Raw genomic sequence first — 26,580 nt, forward strand, 5'->3', positions numbered from 1 at the left:
TGTGTGTGTAGCTCTCGGCTCTACCACTCAGGCTGTAACATTATCTCTGAAATCAAATTTCACTTCCCTATTTTCATTCTCTTTGCGATTCTCTCTTTTATTTTACATCACTTTTACTATGTTTCACATTTCACTCCAGTTTTATTTCCCTCGGTGTGCAAACGACTGAAGATTCCGTGGTCTGATTCTGAAGTATTTTTGTGAATGAGTAATGATGTCATGACTGGACAGATTCTGCTGGATTCAGTGAATTTGTAATATTGTCAGCACAAAATATTTAATTTGTGTTGTGAATTGATTCTGCCAATTGTTGCGAATGTGAATTATATTTAAGTTCTACATTTTAAGTATGAACTGGATCACGGAGGTCTTTGCAGTACCCAAAAAAAAAGTACTTTAAAGCAATGAGGAAACAAAAAAAAAAAAACAAAAAAAAAGAGTTACTGAAAAGGTTCTTTGAGAAACCGAAAATTGTTTCTTCTATGGCATTGCTCTAAAAAAAAACCCCTTATTGGTTGTTCCTGGCATCTTAATTTTAAAGAACATGGGTTTAGGTTTCTCTATCTGTCTCTGTCTTCTCTATCTGCAATATCCGTTACTCCTGTTCATTCACTTCATTCTCTCCTTTATTTATAAGGAAGTCATATTTAAACACACTCTCCAACATCACCCAGAAGAAAACAGGTTTTGCGGAGTCTTAAGGATTCATGGCTTTTCCTCCACAATGTCACCTCTGGTCTTTAGGGGCTGAAATCTACATCTGGATTTCTGTACAAGCTGCTGTTTGACGATGAGAGTGTTTTATTAATAATGCTTTATAACTGTGAATAACTGGAAGTGATTTTCTTTTACATGCATACACAATGCCAGATTTTGATATTATTTATTTCATTCACATTTACATGCTCATACAAGTGTGTGATTAAGAAATTATGATGGCGCGTGCACCCACACACACACACACACACACACACACACACAGTGAATGGTGGCCAATAAACTTGAGCTCACAGGGCAATTAAATTACTGCCAAATCTATTCATCAGGCTGATTGATCTTCATTGGTCCAGACAGGAACGCTCGGATTGGTCATGTATTATTTTTCCCCAGACAGCATTTTTGTCATTCATTTATGCATCAATGTCTAATGTCTAATGTTTAGTCAGATGATTGAGTAAAAGCTGAAATGCATGAGTGATTCAGAGCACTTAACCAGATCTCATGCTACTTTTAGAAACGTCTTGATTTGAAGTAGCATTAGCCATTACCCCAGAAGGCTAAACTAAAATTAGGTGAGTCAGCCGCAGAGTTACTCACGTGTGATTGTAAACACTGGTTTTCTAGTGCAGGTATGGGCGTTGGCGTTCTCCCGTCGTTGCTCTTGAAATAAACACGAAGACCTGAAGATTAATTAGTGACTCAAAATAATACAGTCATGTGAAGCAGAGTCTTATTACCTTAAATGAACCTCAATGACTTGGCATCACTCCATACTGCAAAAGCAGTTGGTACTCGATGTTTAGGGCTCTAGATTACTTCTTCAAAACCATCTCAGATTGAACTGGCTGAGATTGTGTTCACTGTTAAGATCATTTTCCCACTTGATTATAATACCACAAGGTATTCTTCTGGCTGAAAGGTCTTGAGTTCAAATCCTAAATCCTGACTGCGAGACCTCAGTCAGTCCGACCCACGACTGTGTAGTGATGAACAGCTCGGACCACATCCTCAAGTTCCCCAATGACACGCCCGTGGTGGGACTCCTCGGCATACAGAGAGGAGGTGCAACAACTAACAGCCTGGTGTAGAGCAACAACCCGTATCTGAACGTCGACAAAACCAAAGAGATGGTTGTTGACTTTAGGAGAAAGCTGAGGAACGCCCATGTCCCTCCCCCCCATCCTAACCATGTTCTACAGAGCATCCTGAGCAGCTGCATCACTGCCTGGTTTGGGAACTGCACCGTCTCGGATTGTAAGACCCTACGACTAAGAAGATCATCCGAGTCTCTCTCCTCTCTATCACGGACATTTACACCACACACTGCATCTGCAAAGCCAACAGCATTGTGGACGACCACACACACACACACACACCCCTCACACACACACCTCACACACACTTTTCACTCTCCTACCATCAGGAAAGAGGTTCCGAAGCATTCGGGCTTCACATCCAGACTGTGCAACAGTTTTTTTCCCTCAAGCCATCAGACTCCTCAACACACAGAACTGAACTGAACACTCTCTCACACACACACACACACACACACACACACACACACACACACACACACACAGTCTTCAGTCCCACCATATTATATTAATTTATTATTACACAACTGTTTACATGCTGTTTTGACTGCTGCTATTGCTGTGCTGCACAACCTTTTGTGTTTAGATTTTGTGTTTATTTACACACTCCTGTATCCTGTCCTGTATCGTATACAGTAGGTTTACTGGTGGCACTTTTGTGTATTTGTCTTTTGTTTTGCACTGTTTGCACTTTATGTGGTGAGGACACATAGTCCTGAGCTCTGTGCTCTGTTATGTAGCTTTATGTAGCTCTATGTTGTTTAATGTAGCACCAGGGGGGTTCTGGAGGAACATTGTCTCATTGTCACTGTGTACTGCGTCTGCTATATAGGGTTGAAATGACAATAAAAGCTTCTTGACTTCTTGAGATGCATGACCACTGCTGGGCCCTAAAGCTATAGGCTCTTAACCCTCAACCAATCAGGCGAGATCATTGTAAGCCACTCTGGAGAAGGGTGTCTGCCAAATAATGTAAATGTAACGATTTGTTTTGTGTCGTTTTAGAAGAACTTTCTGAGAGTTTTGATCCGAGTACCAATCATTTGTCACTGTTGGTTTTTTGAGCAAAGTTTCTAAACCTCTTCTGCACAATTCATCTTAACTGTTAGCTGTGTTTTAATACGAGTGTTTGCCAAATCAATAGATTTACATTTAAAACAGAAATTTAGTTCAGTTCAGTGTCACAAAAAATATCAATACATTATTTAACATACCTTAGTTTTATTTTAAGTATAAAAAAAGGAAGCACCCTTTAATCCACGCACAAAAAAAAAAAACATTTGTGTGGGTTTCAGTGAAACAAGAACGGGAAATGCGACTATTTTTAAATTGCTAAATTTGCATGATTATGTTTGTTAGTTATACGTCGCATAGTGGATGAGTTTATTGTTCGAACCAATATAAAAATGTTAGACGCAGAAACCTCAGTGCAATGATTTATTATTTATATTAATTATTATTATATTAATTATTGTTATATTAATTATTTTTTATTATATATATATATATATATATATATATATAAATCACATTGCACTGAGGTTTCTGCGTCTAACATTTTTATTTAAATTGTAAGCACGTCTATATATATATATAATACATAATAATATATATATAACATATATAAAGACGCGCTTACAATTCAACGAGCCGCAGGAATAAAACACTGCGTCAATGTCCATACAAATCTAACATTTTATTGCTGTTGATGAATACGTTCTCTCACTCTCTCCTGCACTGATATCTTAAGTATTGTTTTCTCTGAGGAGTCAGACTCAAGGGAAAGTCTTCTTGCAGGACGATTTGAAAAGAAAAGGAAATTGCTGTATCCGGCTCTTCTCTCCCAACATTACACAACAACTTTCAAACGAATTAAAAATATTGGTTCTCAGCCGTTTTCACTTTGAATGAGTATTTAAGCTCAGAAATGGCTCTTCAAAACACAAAGCTCTCAGCAAGCCGAGAAAAGAGTCCTGATTTATCATTAAGGTAAGAAGAAGAAGAAGAAGAAGCGGTGTGAATGCATGCTTATAATAACTCCTTTAGTAATAATACTACTTATGTCGTAACTATATTTTGTACTGCTGAAAATAATATGTTTTAGTGACTAAAATTGTACATTGGTGCTCAGATTTTTTCTCTAATATGATGTGCGATTTTTTTAAAATTATTATTATTAATGATTTCCATTATTTGTGTATCTGATAAGAGCCACTTGTGTCTCCTGTCATGTGTTTATTTTTTGTTGTAAATTATTGCTCATGATGAATGACTCACTAAAACTAGTAAAATCTTATCGAGGGCTGCTTTCTATCTCTCTGTCTCAGCTTTATTTATTCTCAGTGAGAATCTGAAAGATGGCAGGTCTTCGTGCTTTCACCTGGCTGTGCACCTTGATCATCTGCACCATGCAGGTTAGCTCCATGCCTACACCCTGCAGGCTTCAGAGGAGACTTATAGAAGGGAGCTACAATTATCTGGACAAAATGGTAAGCCGCACATTCATCTGAAGCACACAATGTACATGAGGATAACGAGATTCCCATCAATGAGCATGACGTTTGCTTTTTGTTTTGTATTAGGGAGACAGATTGCCTTTGCACTGCCTTGAAGGCACTGTTTCTGTCCCGTTTCCCGAGACAGCGTTCCTGTTCAACACGTCCGAACAGGTGAATATTAATTCCATTAAGTAACAACAACAAAAAAAACCTACCTCAGTCAGGTTGTGCAGGTTTGTTGTGACTTTTTCGGTAGCATTTAACGGGAGGCCAAAAGTTAAGTGATCTGGATTATGAATGAGAACCGCCAGGATTTTCTCAAGGTGACATAATTGACTTATAGCAAAGACTCCAACAAGGAGATTCGATCGATGGCGGTATTTAGCATTTAAGCTTTACGACCTTTTGACAAACATATCAGCGATCTGAACAGACTGTAGGACTAAAGACTTAATCTAATGGGGATGTGGAATCTTACTGGTTAAGACTCTGGGTTACTGATTGGAAGGTTGTGGGTTCAAGCCCCAGCACTAGTCGGTATTGGGTCCTGATGTAAGGGCTACGGCTCTCTTCACCTTCCCATGTAAGTGGTCATTTGCAGATTAGCATGAGGCCGTTTTCGCCTCTAGATGATTGTGATGAACATACATCGGTTCCTCCTGGAACTCTGAAAAGTAGTCAGTGTTAACAAACATGTTGACTGAACATATATAGTAGTGAAGTTCTTCTCTGTTTATTTCTGATGCTGTGTATAACAAGTAGAATATTTTCAGGTTGAATAAGGGGTTCTCTTTGGCTTTTATTGTTTGGAGGTCAATTGTATTGTGGGTAATGTCGGAAATCTAGAATTTCATTACGGATTAAATTTTTAAAGCCACTGTAGATTTCACGCTTATATGACAATCGTGGTTGAACAAGGTGAATTTTTTCATCATTTATCTTTTACTCTTTCTATCTGACCTCAACTTTAGTCTCCAGTATTTTCTTCATAACCTTGCTGCTGGAGCAACCCTGCAAGCCACAATTACTCCGTACATATAATCTTCTTGTTATATCATTACTGTTGTTTTTTTTTTTTCTTCTTCTACCAAACAGGTCATAGCCCTGGAAAAGACTATCTACTTAACTTTGACCCACATCTCCTCCTTGTTTAATGAAGAAGGAACTCCTGATCACTGGAAAAACCTTGAGGTCTTTGAGAACATTATTGACCGCCAGATTGAGGAGAACCAATGTGTAAGACGAAAAGTTATAAAAAAAGAAAAAGCTCAGAAGGTGTGTAAATGCTGAAATGTTTGAAATTTGACATGCGTTTTTTTCCCCCCCTGAATATTAGATCATGAACAAAGTTCCAGACTCACAGGAAAACTTTCTTCAGCGTGAAAAGGCCCTCAAAGAGTATTTCGACAAAATCTCAACCGTTTTGAAAGAAAAGGTATAATTATAACCTGTTATTAACCCGTGATATAAACATTTTGTGCCATTTGAACAAACTCAGCTAAACAGCACTGCTTTGTTGTTTTCTCTTCAGGATTTTCAGGTTTGTGGTTGGGAAATCGTCCGAAAGGAGGTGCTCATCACTCTACAGTTCATTCTGAATAAAGACTTGAAGGGTGTTCTCATTTCCACCAAGGGCTGAGCGACTAGATCGGCTGTCTGATATTTAAAAGTCCTTTCATAATTAATATGAGGATCAGGACTTTTTAATTTAATTAATTTATTTATTTATTTCATGTTTAAGATTGTATTTTGATACAGAAAAGTTGTATTTATATTAAAAAGATCATGTTTTTCAAATGCAAAACCAGCTTTATTAGTATTCATTTCACAGTCAGAGGCAAAAACAATACATTTTGAGTAAAATACATGTAGCTATGTAACGTTCCAATTCACAAACTTCTGGTTTCAACTTGGAGAACATGCTAACTCACAACATGGCTACAATTCCAACACCATGCAGTTCCGTCTGCATTTGAACCGACTTCATCACACAACAAGACAATGAGCAGAAGCGTACATCTGAGCTCTGTAAGTGTGTAAACAGATGTCTGGAGTGATATCTATCAGGGAACGACCTGCCCAGTCACCGCACCTCAATCCTATTGAACTGCTCTGGGAGGAACTGGATCACAAGAAAGAAAGAAAGAAATCTCCAAATTGTCAAGAAAAAGAACTTTGGCACAGTATTTTAGCTGAAGGTTTGTAGAAACCGACTGTCCGGATGCCTCAAGTGCGTAAAGCTGTTGTTCATGTTCAGAGGGATTTTTCAGAGAAAACAAAAACATCTGGAAATGTATAGATCTGTTTAGTAAATCTCCATACTGTTACATTATCAAATGTGTTGCATAGTAACAAAGAGAACATGCACTCGTCTCTCGAAAACCCTTTCATTTAAGAACTATTTAAGGAACCAAAAATTGGCATTGCTGGATGAAACACTTTTGATTGTTTTATTTTTAATAGAACTTCGTTCCTGGGTTCTCCTAAAGTCATGGCACTACACGTTATCATTGTGCAGAGTGCAATTACAGAGCAGTCATATGCAGTCAGTGCAAATAGCAATACACACAGTACATTCTGTCACATAAAGAGTGCAGGTAGTGAGCAGAGACCAAATTAGCACAAATATAGCAGTATATTGTGCAGGGAAATTAGATAATAAAATAACAGACTGACCTTAATGAACTTATAGTGAATCTTCTCTGTATTAAATTAGTTTTTATTATAAGTGTGTGTTGTTTGTCATTTCTGTTGGGTGTGGGTTTCTTCCCTGTTTTTGATGAGGGAAGTGTTCTGTTTTTCTTTTGGGTTTGATTGTAGGTGATTTAGTGTTGGTAAAAAAAAGAGTGTTTATTTTTTGGTTTATTATTCTGCCATTGCTCCACCCTGACCTCTATCCCTCTTAACGATACCCTGGTGTTTGTGTTTCCATTCACCCTCTCAAATACCAAATACACTCCCATCCACCTGCTACATCACCCACCCATGCCTTTAATCCCCCTGTGCGCCCCAAACCCCAGACTGGGCTCTAACAGAATGGGGTCCTCACCCGGGATCTCTTCATATTTAGTAATTTTCTTTTCTCTTTCTCATTGTTGTGCACCAAGTATATTGTGGTTCGGTTCTGATTTTTGGGATTAGCAGCATTTTATTCGACTGCGCGCGCGCTACAGTAGAGCAATTCGATAAGTGGAGGAAGGACGATGCATTTAATAGCGGACTTATTCGGTGTTTGCGTTCCGAAGCACTAGCGTTCCAGAAGGTCTTACCTGAGCATGAGTTCTGCTGAAGAACCCAAACAGCCACGCGCTGGTTCCGCGGACCCCTGGGATTTGCTTTGTAGGAGCTCGAGTTAAAAAAAAAGCGAAAGAAGAATGTGACAATGTTGCTGTGAATTCAGGAAAGGTAACGGAGAAGAAGAAGATAAACCAGTCTGCTTTTCATAAGAGCCGAAATGTAGCGCAATCAGACTAATAAGGGTTTTGAAGTCGCATAGACGTGCATAGAAGTCGCATAAGCGCGTGCCGCAGTCTCATCTGTAGAGTTTCTGAAACTCCGTTAAGAGCAGAGCAGGAAGTAGTGAAGTACAAATACTTCTTAGATTATTCTGGAATCAGTATTTCACTCCACTATTTATTTTTCTTACATTTCCAAACCTGCCTCGTTACTTTCAGTATTATTTCTTCTCATTGAGCTCTGTTTTCAGCCCATCAGCCCTTCATTGCGCGGCTTTTTCACCAGATCTCTGGTGTATTATTTCCTGCCTATCAGAAGTAGATGTAGACAAGCAGAGCAAACAATGAGCAGGTCAACAAGAGGAATGGACCATGTGAATGCAGAGGGAAACACAGATGTGAATCTAAATAAAAACAAAGACATTCCTCAACACCATGGACATGTTTAAGGGAGATGTTCGAAATTTGAAAAATCACATACATAATCTAACATTTTATTCTTATATCTTTCTTTTTATGAGCCATTTTAATGTTTAAAGTTTTTTTTCCTATAATTTTGTTGCTCTTTTATATAAGGGATGCTGCCACATGTTTTTTCTTTTATTAAATAAGGATGTTCTTGATGTTCTTCATTTCTGTGGTATGTAGCTGTTATTTTAAATCTGAGGTTTAGTCAAATAGTTTCTATATGTTGTAGAACTCAAATGTACAGGACGTCTGTAGATGCGCTTTAATACAATTTTGCATTTACTTGAACTTGGAAACCCAAAACCTGCTCCAGCATGATGATGCCCCTGTGCACACAGTGAGCTCCTTGAAGATCTGGTTTAGATGCTTTGGAGAGGAAGATCTTGCTGCTATAGAGCTCTGATCTCATCCCTACTGAACACCGTTTGGCTGAATGTGAACTCTGACTGCACCCCAGGTCTCCTCATCTACATCACTACCTGCCTTTACTAACACTTTTGTGGCTGAACACAAATATCCATAAGCACACAACAAAATCTAGTGGAACATCCTCCCAGAAGAGTGGAGGGAATTAGAAGAGCAAATTGGGACTAAAGGTTGAATTCAATGTTTAAAAATTACATACCAAATTTATGACCAGGTGACCAAATACTTTTAGAAATATAGTTTATGTGTGTATATATATATATACATTAATGATCATACATTTAGGCTATAATAAAAAACAATATATATATATTTTAAATATAAAACTAAAGCAGGTATTGTGAAATTTTGTTGTGAAAACTAAAAATGAAGGCAGTTCTTTTTAAACGTTTTCGTAGACAATTATAATAAATACATTCACGTTACAATAGTCATCATTAGTATCCATGTAATTTGGCAGTTTTTTTCCACTGCGCATGTGTAATGAAAAAATCCCGCCAAACTTTTTTCTCACGCTTGATTGGTTGCTGTGTCCGCTGTTAGGCGTAGCAACAAGACGATGATTGGTCGTTTTAGAACGCAGAGCGGGACGCAAAGCAGACCACAAGTCTGTTTAGTCTCTTGTTTAGTTCTTTCAAGACGCGTCTCGTACCTTATTGTTATGTCTGGATGTGTTTCTTAAAAAAAGCGTCGTCTTCACTGCACCTAAATGCAAACACTTAACTGCACTGCACTGTTGATTATGTCCGTGTGCAGGTTTACATGAAATATTTACAATATAATCAAACAAATCTACGTGTTCTGTGTGATCTGACTATCAGGTCTCTGTGATGACCTGCTTCTGACTAACTGCTTTGTCTTAGTTTGTGAAGTTGATGGGGAAAGTGCCAGTGCTGGTCCACCAGATCACATGATCGCACTGCTTTTTGAGAAAGAAGTTCAATTGATCTAAATTGTCCCAACAACTGAACGAGAACCGAAGTGAAAAACTCTGAAAGTCAGACCACAAGTATTAGAACAATATGAGTTTTTTACTGACACGCTCTACAAGTATTATATTAAATAAGTGATTTTTAATAGTCATCGTGATTCAAAAAAATCATGATTTAGTTTAATTTTGATGAATCATGCAGCCCTTCCCTGCTAATTTAGTTGTTTGCTGGTTTTCAGTGTAAAACTTGGTGAAACGATTCCAGTCTTTGTTTGAGTAACTTTTCCACCAAATTGAAACAGAATTCTGATACTATTTAATATAATTAATTTGGTCACTATAATCGTTTTATGAAATTTATATGCTTTCTGTCTTTTACTCAATTCTTCATCATTTCTCTGTCTAAACAGTCAAGAGCAAAGAGCCCCAACCCCATTTCCTCCTGTCTCCTCATTCCCAAAATTCCCAAAGGATGTTCAGTCAAAGTTGGATAACAATGAGCCATATCATTATATCAGCTCTTAATGGAAGACAATTATACGAGTGCTGGAAGAGACTATCGCCCAGCACACACTTCTTCTTCTTTTCTTTTATTGTATTCTCCCATTAGGGGGCGCCACAGCGGATCATCTCCACACCCCCCTGTCCTGTACATCTGCCTCTTTCACACCAACTACCTGCATGTCTTCCTTTACCACATCCATAAACCTCCTCCTTGGTCTTCCTCTTTTCCTCCTTCCTGGTGTCTCCATCCTCAGCATTCTCCTACTGATATACCCCATGTCCCTCCTCTGCACACACTGTATGTTTAAAAAAAACCTCTTATCTATCTGTCTATCTGTCTATCTGTCTATCTGTCTATCTATTCCAAACTCTCAGAAATTCCTTTGATATATACCTTTTAAACAATGACTATGTTTGTGTAGTAAAGGCTCTTATCTCCAGATACCCTTTACTCAGAGGCGCAGAAGGAAAAGGAAATGTCAGTAAAATGTCTTTTTTCCCTGCATTATAGACATTTTGCTTTCAGGATCATGAAACTTTGTATTTCAGCACCAGTCAGTATTAACAAATGTCAATATTTTAATCTGTGGAGTGGAAGAGGATTGGTGGAGGAATGTTTAAACATTTTAATTTAGCGTTAATTGGATATCTTAGACCCAAGATATGCATTTAACGTTTAATTAAAATTAACTCTATTCATTTTTAAAGTTAAACCTTTAAAAAAAAAAAAAAAATTACATTTTTTCAAGTTAGACATGAATGTTCTTAGAATTCCTTATTATAAACAATGTAATATAACAAAGAAAAAAATCTAAAATTGGAGAACAATGAATGTTTTCCTATTAACTATTATTTTTTAATACATATTGTCACTAGTGGCCCATTGTATGTAACAGTGTGGGTACAGTTTTCATTGCAGCCAGAATTTAAATCTCTGACATCATAAATATAAAAAAAACCTTTACTCAAAATGACTGCAGCAAAATTAAAGCAACAAACTATTTTCTTCTAAAACTAAACGAATGAAAAACTAAGAGTGTTCTGTGATCTTCAACCCAAACAAGTGAGTTTTAGTCTACTGTTTTCTGACACTTTAACAGAACACATTTTTTTATATAATTAATAAATAAGGCACAGAAAATACTACGGAAAGCTTGACTTTATTTATTTATTTTAACAACAGTATTCTCTGCACATGTCCCTAAATATGTAAACTGAAAGCTTCCCACTTGTTGATGAAGAGGAGGTACATGTCATATGGGCACAATGTAAAGAGACCTGGAAAGCACGAGTCTAGTTGTCGAAGAACCAGCAGGTCTGTGGAAAGCAATGCCTGAATCACTGATTCATTATAAACTCTGAATGTTTCTGTTCTACAGATTTAAACTGCAGTCTTTAACCTCAAAAAAACAATTCACTCAGATTAAATATGACAGAATTGTGCAACCTATAATCATATTACATGAAGCAGGTGACGACTACATGTCTTTCACTGGTGATGATTATTTCAATCAAGGCCCGTGTGAAAACTTTACAGGACATGGTGATGAGAGAATAAAAATGAAATGAAAATGAGAGAGAGAGAAGGTTGGGTGATGTGAAGATGGTGAAGCAGGAAGTGGATAGGATTAGTAAGGAGGAAGTGAGAGCAGCGATTAAGAGGATGAAGAGTGGAAAGTCGGTTGGACCAGATGACATACTGGTAGAAGCATGGAGATGTTTAGGAGAGATGCAGTGGCGTTTTTAACCAGATTCTTTAACAAGATTCTGGAAGGTGAGAAGATGCCTGAGGAATGGAGAAGGAGTGTGTTGGTACTGATCTTTAAGAATAAGGGAGATGTGCAGACCTGCAGTAACTACAGGGGAATAAAGTTGATCAGTCACACCATGAAGTTATGGGAAAGAGTAGTGGAAGCCAAGCTGAGAGAAGAGGTGACCATCTGTGAGCAACAGTATGGTTTCATGTCGATGAAAAGCACCACAGATGCCTTATTTACTATGAGAATGTTGATGGAGAAGTATAGAGAAGGTCAGAAGGAGTTGCATTGTGTGTTTGTGGATTTAGAGAAAGTGTACAACAGGGTGGAGAGAGGAGTTGTGGTATTGTATGAGGAAGTCTGGTGTGTCAGAGAAGTGAAGAAAAGAGTGCAGGCAGGGTGGAGTGGGTGGAGAAGAGTGATAGCAGGAGTGATTTGTGATAGAAGAGTATCTGTGAGAGTGAAAGGGAAAGTTTATAGGACTGTGGTGAGACCTGAGATGTTGTATGGATTAGAGACAGTGGCATTGAGTGTCTTTTACTCTTTAGGAATAGGAGGTGGAGCTGGAGGTAGCAGAGCTGAAGATGTTGAGATGTTTGTTGGGAGTGATGACAATGGACAGTATTAGAAATGAATTAATTAGAAGGACAGCGCATCAATTGAGCGCGGTCAATCTACGTTCCTACTCTCACCTATGGTCATGAGCTCTGGGTCATGACCGAAAGGACAAGATCCCGGATACAGGCGGCCGAAATGTGCTTTCTCCGCAGGGTGGCTGGGCGATCACTTAGAGATAGGGTGAGAAGCTCAGTCACTCGGGAGGAGCTCAGAGTAGATCCGCTGCTCCTCCACATCGAGAGAAAAAGTGTTAGAAAAAGTGACTAACTACGTTCATGCACAAATTTATTCAGCAAGGAAACTGTCTTCACTCCTCCCAAGACCTTCAGGACCTGATTGACTGTGCAGAAAGAACGAATGATGAAACGGAGGATGCAGATTAGACTGTCAGAGTTCAGAATCAGACTGCTTAAACTTCTCCATGTATTATTTTCTGATGTTGCCGGTTCTGTTTGTTTTTTAAGGATGGAACAGTGACGTTACTTCTATTCTTGTTTTACTTCATTTGGTTCTATCACCACAAAGCTGCAAAAGAAACCTGGAAAGATGTCTGCATCTCAATCGGGGAAAACACCTCATCTTTAAAAAGATACATTTGGTGTTTTCTTCATTACCTGTGGTCTGCCAAGAGTCAACATCAGCTGAGTTCATGATATTGTGAATAACTGATGTAGAGAAACCATTGTAGAGCTGTGATTATTTATTTTTATCTTTAGGCTGCAACTAACAAACACAAAAGCACATCGACTCCAGTAAAGGAAATCCACAGCAATACCTGCTTTCAATGGGTACAAAGAAGAACAGCATTCAAGGAGGAACGTTTCAGGGTTCACTTCTGAAAGTGTGTTTACTGTAACTGAACTCACTTTTGATGTGCAGATGCCCTACAGGTCTTTTGTTTTCAGTTTTCTTCTACCCTTCTGTAATCGTATTCGACCTGATGTCACTCGTTCATCTCTCTGCAGAGTTAATGGGTTTGTTTTATCCATTATATATTTTGGTGCAAACCTTCTTAAAATTTGACTGAACCTTTGACTTTACACATTTTCCATGTTTTAAAGTAGCCACTTTGTCTCGATTTTAAATAAAAGTGAGTTCTTACATCTGTCTGAAGACTCTTGATTTTAGATCCAATCATCTCCATTCACACCATAAAACAGTGTAAAAATGTATTTTGCGCTTAAAGGAACACTTTTTTGGTAACACTGGATGCGTAATCCACAGGAATAACAACTCCAGAGGTGGTCAGCGACCCTTAGTGTAAAACGTTCATCACAATACTGCAAATTAGTGTAACATTCCACATTCTCTCATTTTTTATCGCTATTAAGTGTTTAAAAATTATAAATTCAACACTACAGACGATAGATTGGGAACATATCTGATCTTTAGTAGTGTTAAATAAAACACTTTAAGCTGATTTTACTGTGTACAAACAGGTGTGTAAGTACAACCAATGACATCATGAACCTTCTTGTCCAATGCAATGTTCATTTTTAGATGTTAAGTCCCTGAAACTTTTATGAATGTCGGAAAATTTATATAAATCTGGGCAGTGTTCATATAATGAAGGGGAACTGAAATAGCCGCAATTCATTCAGGCCTTTCACTGAAACCGCTGACTACGATCTTTCCTCAACACTGCACCTGCAGTTTGTCACATAAGAGAGAGATCAGTGATGGTTTCTGTGGTGGGCTATAGATAAAAACCTGTAATATTTCCTACAGAGTGGAATAAATGATTACACAGATTAATAAGATTTGTGATGCTCCAAAAAAGTCTGTTTTTCCCCCCACACTGTTAGCATGAAAACTGGTGAACATGTGAAGGGGTTTACTGACACTCATGAGTCCTGTTGCTTTAATAATGCGGTGTGTTATAGCAGTTCATTACAAAAAAACACAAAAACAAAGATTTAAATTATGAATAATTATAACTAATTATCAATAATTACTAGAATAATTACTACTACAACAAATACTATACTAATTAAACTAATTATTATTGTTATTATTATTATTATTATTATTATTATCTATTTTTTATTATTATTATTAAATTTTATTTTATTATTATTATTTCTTACCGCACACAGTCACTTTAAGGACAATCACATCCACCACACTGTTGTAAATATTTACTGTCATAAGCATCCTGTATATATACTTTTTTTCTCATATATTTCTTTATATAATTTATATTTTATATAGTTTATACTCTTTATTTATCTGCCTTCTTTTTTTCTTGCTGTATTTCTTCTCCCCATCCCATTCCCTCAGTCGTATAAAACATTTCACTGCATGTGTATGTGACAAGTAAAATGTAATTTGATTTGATTTGGTATAAATATGTGTAGTTGGGGCTGTAAAATATATTCTATATATAATGCATTGAACATATGTATCATTTATCACGATGGAACCGAAAAGTGATTTAATCTATAATTAGGAATAAAACCCGATTATGCCGTTATTTCTCAACCTTCAGGTTTTCCAGTTGGAGAACAGAGAAGGCTGAAGTGACGTCAGGTGAGAAAGGAGATCAGAAACCCAAATTAAAATAATGGATTAAAACAAGTATAAAGCAATTAGTGGAGGAAACGTGCAAAAGATAAATGTATGCATCTATAAATATTCATCTCGTTACAGCATAATCTGAGTGATATAAAAGTGATATACAAATATTATTCATCAAATTCATTAGAGTATATTATCCTCATGATGAGATGATTGATAGCATGCAGCTCTTCATCTTCTGCACGTTTCTACCTTCTTTCTTTCTGAATCAGGCTGCTGATAACTTAGACCTTTATTTACATCCATCATGAATTTCGATTCAGCTCTATTGTATTGACGTCAGGCAGATTATTATTATTATTATTATTATTATTATTATTAGTATTATTATTATTATTATTAGTAGTAGTAGTAGTAGTATTAGTAGTAGTAGTAGTAGTAGTATTAGTAGCAATTCTATTTTATATATAATCTTTGTTATTGTCATTATTTCGGGTAAAATTGTCAGATGTTTTTGTTTCTGTACCAAAATTGCGGTTCCTGTTGCCTTTTTGAGAAGTGCAGGAGAAAAAAACCCTAATAATTAATAGACTACATGAGAACCACGAACGGACAGAACTTTCGTTATAATCCATACTAGAACATTATAAACGAGAATTATTGTGATGTGCATGTTTCGTGTCCACACTGGGTAATTTTTTTTTTTGTGCCAGAATTAACCCTCTCTCCAGTCTTCAGAAATTCTGTCTAAAGTGGTCTTCATGATTTAAAAAAAAAAAACCTCCATCCATGAAACATGTTTAATACGCATGTAAATCTGTTCCTTTATTATTATTATTATTATTATTATTATTATTATTATTATTATTATTATTATTATTATTGAGTGACGGGAAGGCGGCGCCACGTCACTCCGACGTCACGGACCTCGATATTTCCCTCGTAAGAGAATTCGTATTCTCTACGTGGTTTATGAAATAGAGATAATCATTTATTTTGCATTTGTACACAGGGGCATTGGACATGAAACTCATAGTAAAATAAAGCCCGAAATGTGTTTTTTTTCTAAAAAGAATGTAAAAGTTCCATGCTGTTTTACGTTTCTTACGTTTACACCACTCCGGGAAATAATCTGGATGTAATAAAAATGCAGTTTGGATGTGATTCGGTCAAGAATTAAATCATTCAGTTCTTCTGGGTTTTTTTTTTTTTTTCATTGCTCTGCATTAGCACTATTGCTTGTTTACATCACCCTGACTGAATATTTTACTAGATTCCTTTATATTGGGTGTCGACAATTTAGGGATATGAAGGGAATCAAAATGATAATTATATGCAAAATACGTCGTCTAGACCAATAGCTTTTAGTGTCTCGTGCTCTCAGGGCAGGGTGTATTTCTCTGTGTTTACACATTTTTGAACATTTCCTTGCTTGTATGCAATCATCAATTAATATTATATCATTTGTTAAACCGTTAAATCACTTATTATTTTATTGTCCCCCTTTCATTTTATTATGATTGAAACCCTGAAATGATCACACACACACACACACACACACACACACACACAAACACACACACACACACACACACACACACACACACACACACACACACACACACACACACACAGATTCCAGAAGCGAAACAGAAAAGTAACACGTCACACAGTAAAACTTTTGCACCGTGTAAAAAAAAAAAAAAAAAAAAAAACATCTTTCATATTAAAAAAAAAAAGAATCCGTTTTGCGGGACAATTAAATATTTTCGAAACGCATACAGATCCCCCCCCCCCCCCCCCACCCTGTATTAGATAAAATACTCCAGGACTCATGCTGGTGTTCATTCGCAGATTTGTTTTCATTCTGTCTGTTTGTGAAGGTTGAACCTGAGTATCTCTGAGCAATTATCATGGAGCTGATGAAGGTCGTGCTGCTGTTAATGACCTTGATAAGTGTGTGTGGAGCGGCCAGTCTTCCATCCTGCAGTTGGACACACTTCAGACTTGGAAGACTGAACGGGGAGTGTATTGGACTGCTCAAGAACATGGTGAGTAACATCTGCCCCATGGATAATACAAATCATTATCAGCAATAGCACAGAAAATCTTGGGTCATTGATGAATTACTCAGCGGAGGTGTGTGTGTGTGTGTGTGTGTGTGTGTGTGTGTGTGTGTGTGTGTGTGTGTGTGTGTGTGTGTGTGTGTGTGTGTGTGTGTGTGTGTGTGTTTACAGGGTGATCGGATGCCATTGGAGTGTTTACAGTTAGAGAGCAACATCTTTCCCAATGACGTGTTCAATAAATCTCAGGTTTGTGCAGAATTGTTTATTATGAAAAATCCAGATGTTATTATAAAAACTGTACATTCACTTTATTACCAAAAGTATTGGGACACCTAATCGTAATTATGGTGTGTGATGTTTGAGCATTAGATTCCACATTTAGTCTCAGTTTGCTCTTCTAATTCCCTCCACTCTTCTGAGAAGATGTTCCACTAGATTTTTGGAGTGTGTTGATGGATATTTGTGATCAGTCACAAGTGTATTAGTAAAAGCAGGTGCTGATGTAGGTGAGGAGACCTGGGGTGTAGTCAGTGTTCACATTCATCCCAAAGGTGTTCAGTAGGGATGAGATCAGAGCTCTATAGCAGCAAGATTTTCCTCTCCAAAGCATCTAATCCAGATCGTCAAGGAGCTCACTGTGTGCACAGGGGCATCGCCATGCTGGAGCAGGTTTGGGTTTCCAAGTTTAAGTGAATGCAAAATTTTATCTTTACCTAAAGTACAATTGAGTGCCTCTAGATTTGTGGTAACAGTTTGTAAAAGAACCACATAGCGCAGGAAAGGACAAGTGTCCCAATAATTTTGGCAATATAGTGCATATTTGAATCTTTTATTGTAAATAACATTGTTATTTCAGTGAATTGTTTAATTTATTTGCATTTATTTATTTATTTATTTTAATATTATTAATGTGTGAGCCAGTTTCAATATTGGCTCGTTTTATTTATTTGTTTCCAGCTGTTACGTTGTTGTGGAGGTTTTTGTGACGCGAATCAAAGACCAATCCAATAAATAGAAAAACACATGAAGGAGCTGCTACATTTATAGATCATAACAGAATGGAGACATTTAAAATAAGTTATTAGTTTCACAGTGACGGAAATGTGTTTTTTTATTTATTTATTTATTTATGTGCCTTTTATGAGTTTAGCATTCGGCCTGATAGTAACTTCTTGCCATGAGCTTTAAATATACATGTCTGTTCGCTCATCTGAAGTGAATTCAGTGGTGAAAACATCATCATTATCGTCATCAAGAGCAGCTTTTATTTTTTTGTATGAAAAGTAACCATGAAATAATCAGTGAATTGTTTTTGTACTTGCAGAATGAAGACGTGGCCTTGGTGGCGCTTGAAACTCTAAACGGAGTGAACAAAATCTTCAGAAACAAACATACCTCAGTCACATGGAACCAAGATCAACTTGGACTCTTCAAGAACATCATACATAGACAAGTGAAAAACCTGCAAGAATGTGTGAGTGAGAAATTTCCAAATCTGTATCGGGGTCTAACCCTGCATGGGAAGTCTATCAGAAAACACGCCCCTGTATAAATCAGTGAATAATCAGGTCCTTGTGTGTGGACTGTCTGCAGGTAGAGAAAGAGGTCCAGACAGTGATGGACAGCAGCTCTGCTGTACTGAGGCCTTATTTTGAAAGGCTGGAGAAGCAACTGAAAGAGAAGGTCAGTGCCCAGAGAAGAAAACAGTCTCACAATCAATCATTCAAAGCCTTTGCATGGAAGTGCACGTGGATGTAACGTGAAGTCATTCTGCTGTTTAACATAACATGCATTGTGTTTCTGGTCTACAGAAGTTCAGCTCGTGCGGCTGGGAGATGGTGAGAACTCAGCTGCAGGATGGACTCGAGAAGTTTCAAACCTTTCTCGAGAGCAAGAAGTAAAGAAGAAGGAGAAAACAGACTTACAGTGTTTCCCAGTGCAACCAGATTATTTATTTATTTATTTATTTATTTATTTATCTATTTATTTTTTGATTGATTGATTGATTGATTTCATTATTTATTTATTTATTTATTGATTGATTGTCAGAACTATGCAATGTGTAATGCATGTATTTTATCATATATTGACTTATTTATTTATTAGTTTTTTTTTTGTTTACTGATTTGTTAACAAAACAAACAGAACCATGTGCGGTTCAAAGTTGAATGTTGTGATATTTTGCCTTTAATAAATTTTTAGTTTTTTTACATTCATAAGAAACAATGTTTTTTTTTTATACATGTGCACCTGTAGCATCTATGGCACTGAAAAGACGCTAACATCTACTTAGGTTCGATGAGAATCCAATTCACGAGACAAAAAACAGCTGACAATTTTATTGCCTCCTTAACAACAGTTCAAAATAGATAAACAATAATATATGCGATAAACCGTAAACAATATTCACACAAGAATAATACAAACAAAAAGAAAAAACTCTCTAAAATAATACAAAAGAAAGTAAATTACCCCATAAATGTTCAGTTTCTCCCTTAGGTGTAGGTGGTATGTTGCTCCAGAGTTCTATAAACATGTATATTTAAGTGAACGGTGAATTCCTCGTCCTCAAGTGCGCTTGTTGTGACTGTGTGTGAATGAGGAATTAACTGGCTCTCGAAGCAAATCAAGATTCCCCTGGTGACAAATCACCGGCTGGTCCCTCTATCAGGATCGTCTAGCAGTCTATAATAATCATGTTGTATCTCTGCTTTCTCCTGGAATTCTGCTGGAAAGAACTGCAAATGGAAATAAATAATTTTGGTAATGATAATTATAGGCTCTAATCAACTCAGTCCTATAGTGCCCCCAATGGTTAGAAGTGAAACAACAGTATTAGTAGCCTTTATTTCTCTATGGGTTACACACCAATCTAAAAAGAAAATCACTAAATAAAAAAACATTCTTTAACTTTTTGCTTACACTCTATTTTTTTGTGTGGATTGTGGATTGACTGTTTGGTTAACTAAAACTGTTAGAGAAAGTTATCCGCTGAACACTGCGACATCCATCTGCAGGGCTGATTCTAGGATTATTTAAATGAGGTGGCACAGGGGGGACCAAAAACCAGTCAGGAGGGCCAATGGGGAAATTCATGTGCCCACACTGTGCCACTGCACAAATGCCATGAACAACGCATATTTTTTTTCCTGGTGGCTCCATCCTCAGCATTCTCCTACCGATATACCCCATGTCCCTCCTCTGCACATGTCCAAACCATCTCAATCTTGCAATAATGACCCTAGGTACCTGAATTCCTCCACCTTCTTCACCTCTTCTCCCTGCAACCGCACCCCTCCACTGCCCCCCCTCTCATTCACACACATGTACTCTGTCTTACTCCTACTGACTTTCATTCCCCTTCTCTCCAGCATGTACCTCCACCTCTCCAGGATCTTCTCCACCTGCTCCCTACTCTCACCACAAATCACAATATCATCCGCAAACATCATAGTCCACAGAGACTCCTGTCTGACTTCGTCCTTCAACCTGTCCATCACCACGGCAAACAGGAAAGGGCTCAGAGCCGATCCCTGATCAAGTCCAACCTCCACCTTGAACCAGTCTGTCGTTCCTACTGCACACTTCACTGCTGTCACACTGTCCTCATACATGTCCTGCACCACCCTCACATACTTCTCTTCCACACCAGACTTCCTCATACAATACCAAACAAACATCTAAATTAATCATCAATATTACACAAATAGTAAATGAACAGCCATATTTTTATCTGATTAAAAACACAATCGTTTAAATGTGAAGCTGTTCTTGGACATTGCAAACAATAACAAAAAAAATATAAAACTACCATGTAAAAAAGGTGGGCAGTGCCACCCTGTGCCCTCAGTTTAGACACACTGCTGTTCATCTGAATTTCAGAGAGCAGAAACATCCAGGCACCTTGGGAAAGTCCTTTCACATTCAATTCAATTCAATTCATTTTTTATTTGTATTGCGCTTTTAACAATGAACATTGTCTCAAAGCAGCTTTACACAGATAATGCGGTGATTAAAAATGAATATGTTATTTATGAGTAAGTTTGTCCCTGATGAGCAAGCCGGTGGCGACTGGCGACTGTGGCAAGGAAAAACTCCCCGAGATGGCATAAGGAAGAAACCTTGAGAGGAACCAGACTCAAGAGGGAACCCATCCTCATCTGGGTTACACCGAATGTCCATTTGTGGCGGGTATACAATGTTGCGGGGTGCAGTGATGATGATCAAAAGCGAAGTGTATTTCTGAGTCAGTGTAGGAGACTGTTGACATCAACTACAGTCCAATCCAGGCAGGCCTGGATGAAGTGGGAAGATCCACGGGGGGGAGAGGGGCAGGAACAGTGGTCACTGGAGCCTCAGGAGCATGTTTAACTCGACCGAGAGAGAGAGAGAGAGAGAGAGAGAGAGAGAGAGAGAGAGAGAGAGAGAGAGAGAGAGAAAGAGAGAGAGAAAGAGAGAGAGAGAGAGAGCGAGAGAAGAGGGTGACAGGAAGAGAAGGATATGGATTATTAAGTTTACCTATTGTTGCATGAGAGTTAAAGTCACTGTGCAGTTTGGACTCCGGCAAGACTCGCTATGGCAGCATTACTAAAAGGGAGAACCAGAAGGCAACACAGACATGAGGGATCTCTGGGATAAGAGACGGCCCACCACACCACCATCAACAAACCTGAGTGAACACGTGAATGTGAGGGGACGACAGCGTACAAATATCCCAGTTCACCAAACACTCTATATCAATGTTCCCTCCAGATCTGAGCCTTTACCTGAGAAAAAATCTACTGATTAAAGGCTTGACTGAATAAATATGTTTTCAACCTCGACTTGAACACTGAGACTGTGTCTGAGTCCCGAACACTGGTTGGAAGGCTGTTCCATAACTGCGGGGCTTTATAAGAGAAAGAGAAAGATCTGCCCCCTGCTGTAATCTTCATTATTGGAGGAACCAACAGATAGCCAGCACCTTTTGATCTAAGGAGGCGTGGAGGATCATACTGGTACAGAAGTTCACTCAGATACGGTGGTGCGAGACCATTAAGTGCTTTATATGTCAGTAGTAGAATTTTATAATCAATGCGAGATTTGATTGGGAGCCAGTGTAGACTGATTAATACAGGGGTGATGTGGTCATATTTCCTAGATCTAGTGAGGACTCTTGCTGCTGCATTCTGAACTAACTGAAGCTTATTTATGCACCTACTCGCACACCCAGACAGTAAAGCGTTACAGTAGTCTAATCTAGAAGTAACAAAAGCATGAACTAGTTTTTCTGCATCCTGTAACGACATCATATTTCTAATTTTAGCAATATTTCTAAGGTGAAAGAAGGCGATCCTGGTGATATTATTCACGTGAGCCTCAAAGGAAAGACTCGAGTCAATAATCACACCAAGGTCTTTGACAGCCGTACACACTGAAACAGAAACACCATCCAGAGATGTTAGGTAATCGGAAAGTTTGCTTCTAGCTGCATGTGGTCCTAGTAAAAGTACTTCCGTCTTATCTGAGTTTAGCAGAAGAAAGTTATCGAGCATCCACTGTCTAATGTCCTTTACACATTTTTCAACATTGTTAAGCTGATCTCTCTCATCTGGCTTTGCTGAAATATACAGCTGTGTATCATCAGCATAGCAATGGAATCTAATACAATGTTTATGAATAATTTCTCCAAGAGGCAGCATATATAAAGAGAAAAGCAGAGGGCCTAAGACAGATCCTTGAGGAACACCAAACTTTACCTCAGAGAGTGTGGAGAACTCACCATTAACATCAACAAACTGATAGCGATCAGTCAAATAAGACCTGAGCCAAGAGAGAGCCGTTCCCTTTATTCCAACAACGTTCTCAAGTCTAGCAAGTAGTATAGTGTGATCAATGGTGTCAAAAGCTGCACTAAGGTCGAGCAAAACAAGTAAGGAGACAAAACCCTGATCAGAGGCCAATCTTCTTCTTCTTCTTCTTTCGGGTGCTCCCATTAGGGGTCGCCACAGCAGATCATCCGTCTCCATACCACCCTGTCCTCTGTATCTGCCGCTTTTACACCAACTACCTGCATGTCTTCCCTCACCACATCCATGAACCTCCTCCTTGGCCTTCCTCTTTTCCTCCTACCTGGTGGCTCCATCTTCAGCATTTTTCTACCAATATAATTCATGTCCCTTCTCTGCACATGTCCAAACCATCCCTCACCTTGTCACCAAAACATCCTACATGTGCTGTCCCTCTAATAAACTCATTTCTAATCTTGTCCATCCTCGTCACTCCCAACGAAAACCTCAACATCTTCAGCTCTGCTACCTCCAGCTCCACCTCCTGTTTTTTACTCAATGCCACTGTATCTAATCCATACAACATCGCAGGTCTCACCACAGTCCTATAAACTTTCCCTTTCATTCTTGCAGATACTCTTCTATCACAAATCACTCCTGTCACTCTTCTCCACCCACTCCACCCTGCCTGCACTCTTTTCTTTACTTCCCTAACACACTCTCCATTACTTTGCACTGTTGACCCCAGGTACCTGAACTCCTCCACCTTCTCCACCTCTTCTCCCTGCAACCGCATCACTCCACTGCCCTCCCTCTCATTCACACACATGTACTCTGTCTTACTCCTACTGACTTTCATTCCCCTTCTCTCCAGCGCATATCTCCACCTCTCCAGGCTCTTCTCAACCTGCTCTCTACTCTCACCACAAATCACAATATCATCTGCAAACATCATAGTCCAGGGAGACTCCTGTCTGACCTCGTCCGTCAACCTGTCCATCACCACTGCAAACAGGAAAGGGCTCAGGGCCGATCCTTGATGCAGTCCAACCTTCACCCTGAACCAGTCTGTCGTACCTACTGCACACTTTACTGCTGTCACACTGTCCTCATACATGTACTGCACCACTCTCACATACTTCTCTGACACACCTGACTTCCTCATACAATACCACAACTCCTCTCTCGGCACCCTGTCGTACGCTTTCTCTAAATCCACAAATACACAATGCAGCTCCTTCTGTCCTTCTCTATACTTCTCCATCAACATCCTCAAAGCAAATAAGGCATCTGTGGTGCTCTTCCTCGGCATGAAACCATACTGTTGCTCACAGATGGTCACCTCTTCTCTCAGCCTGGCTTCCACTACTCTTTCCCATAACTTCATGGTGTGACTGATCAACTTAATTCCCCTGTAGTTACTGCAGGTCTGCACATCTCCCTTATGCTTAAAGATCGGTACCAGCACACTCCTTCTCCATTCCTCAGGCATCCTCTCCCCTTCCAGAATCCTGTTAAACAATCTGGTTAAAAACTCCACTGCCATCTCTCCTAAACATCTCCACGCTTCTACCGGTATGTCATCTGGTCCAACCGACTTTCCATTCTTCATCCTCTTAATCGCTGCTCTCACTTCCTCCTTACTAATCCTATCTACATCCTGCTTCACCATCTTCACATCACCCAACCTTCTCTCTCTCTGATTTTCCTCATTCATCAGCTGCTCAAAATACTCCCTCCATCTTCTCAACACACTCTCCTCACTAGTCAACACATTTCCCTCTCCATCCTTTATTGCTCTAACTTGCAGTACATCCTTCCCAGCTTGGTCCCTCTGCTTGGCCAATCGGTATAAATCCTTTTCTCCTTCCTTAGTGTCCAACCTCTTATACAGTTCCTCATATGCCTTTTCCTTGGCTTTCGCCACATCCCTTTTAACCTGCTGCCACATCTCCTTGTACTCCTGCCTACTCTTCTCATCACTCTGTCGATCCCACTTCTGTTTTGCCAACCTCTTTCCCCTAATGCTCTCCTGCACTTCCTCATTCCACCACCACGTCTCCTTGTCTTGCTTTCTATTTCCAGATGTCACACCAAGTACTTTTTTTAGCTGCCTCCCTCATCACTCCTGCAGTAGTTGCCCAATCATCCGGCACCTCTTCACCACCACCAAGCCCCTGTCTGACCTCTTCCCTGAACCTCACACTACACTCTTCCTCCTTCAGTTTCCACCATCTTATTCTTCTTTTAAACCTTACTTTCCTCCTCTTCTTCTTCGCCTCCAAAACCATCCTACAGACCACCATCCGATGCTGTCTAGCTACACTGTCCCCCGCCAACACCTTACAGTCTCCAATCTCCTTCAGGTTGCATCTCCTACACAGAAGATAATCCACCTGTGTGCACCTTCCTCCACTCTTATACGTCACCCTATGATCCTCCTTCTTCTTAAAATACGTGTTCACCACTGCCATTTCCATCCTTTTAGCAAAATCTACCACCATCTGCCCTTCCACATTCCTCTCCTTAAAACCATACCTACCCATCACCTCCTCATCACCTCTGTTCCCTTCACCTACATGCCCATTAAAGTCTGCCCCAATCACCAATCGTTCTTTCCTAGGTACACCATCTACCACTTCATCTAATTCACTCAAGAATCTTTCTTTCTCCTCCATCTCACAGCCAACTTGTGGAGCATAAACACTGATGACATTTATCATCATCCCTTCAACTTCCACCTTCACGATCATCACCCTTTTAGAAACTCTCTTCACCTCCACTACACTCTTACTGTACACTTCCTTCAGAATCACCCCTACACCATTTCTCTTCCCATCCACACCATGATAAAACAGTTTAAACACCTCCAATGTTCCTGCTCTTACTCCCTTTCCACTTGGTCTCCTGAACACACAACACATCTACCTTTCTCCTCTCCATCATATCAGCTATCTCTCTCCCTTTACCCGTCATAGTACCAACATTTAAAGTACCAACCCGAACCTCTACTCTCCTACACTGCTCCTTTTCCCGCCGTCTCTGTAGACGCCTTCCTCCTCTCCTTCTCCTCCTTCAGCTAACAGTAGCCCAATTTCCACCGGTACCCTGTCGGCTAACGATACCTGTGGCGGTCGTTGTTAACCCGGGCCTCGACCGATCCGGTATGAAATTCTCATTTGTGATCCGCATATTTGATTTGGCACATGTTTTACGCTGGATGCCCTTCCTAACGCAACCCTCCCCATTTACCCGGGCTTGGGACCGGCACTAAGAGTGCACTGGCTTGTGCCCCCCTAATGGCTGGGTTCCTGATCAGAGGCCAATAACAGGTCATTTACCACCTTAACTAGCGCCGTCTCTGTGCTATGATGAGGCCGAAATCCTGACTGATACATTTAAAAAAATATTATTCATAAGTAGGTGTGAGCATAACTGCTGTGCTACAACCTTTTCCAAAATTTTGGCTATGAAGGGGAGATTTGATATTGGTCTGTAGTTGGACAGCTGACATGGGTCAAGGTCAGGTTTCTTAATTAGGGGGTGGATAACTGCCAGTTTGAAGGATTTTTGTACAAAACCAGTGCTAATAAAAAAGTTTATTATTTTTAAAACAGGTTCAATTACCTCTGGAATGATCTGTTTAAAGAAACTTGTAGGCAAGGGATCGAGAATGCAGGTTGATGATTTTGATGAGGAGATTAATTAAATTAAGTCATTCTCGTGAATAGGAGTAAAACTTTGTAATTGATTATCTG

General features: G+C 39.0%; 2 protein-coding genes across 2 annotated transcripts; both read left to right on the plus strand.

Annotated features, from left to right (window-relative positions):
* Positions 1-4,168: 4,168 nt before the first annotated feature.
* LOC310716973 (interferon a3-like) lies at positions 4,169-5,951 on the plus strand (the record flags this gene model as incomplete). Its single annotated transcript, XM_083524643.1, has 5 exons — positions 4,169-4,303; positions 4,397-4,483; positions 5,408-5,548; positions 5,649-5,747; positions 5,844-5,951. Exons 1-5 carry the CDS (start codon positions 4,172-4,174, stop codon positions 5,949-5,951), a joined length of 567 nt encoding a protein of 188 aa, XP_083380769.1. The 5' UTR covers positions 4,169-4,171.
* Positions 5,952-16,901: 10,950 nt separating this feature from the next.
* Positions 16,902-18,955, plus strand: LOC310716613 (interferon alpha-4-like; the record flags this gene model as incomplete). The annotated part of the gene is made up of 4 exons (XM_083523897.1): positions 16,902-17,039; positions 18,379-18,528; positions 18,648-18,737; positions 18,866-18,955. The coding sequence occupies 4 exons, from the start codon at positions 16,902-16,904 to the stop codon at positions 18,953-18,955; spliced, it is 468 nt and encodes a 155-aa protein (XP_083380023.1).
* Positions 18,956-26,580: the final 7,625 nt, after the last annotated feature.

Source organism: Silurus aristotelis, assembly GCF_946808225.1.
Source record: "Silurus aristotelis genome assembly, chromosome: 21".
NCBI classification, from domain to species: Eukaryota; Metazoa; Chordata; class Actinopteri; order Siluriformes; family Siluridae; genus Silurus; species Silurus aristotelis.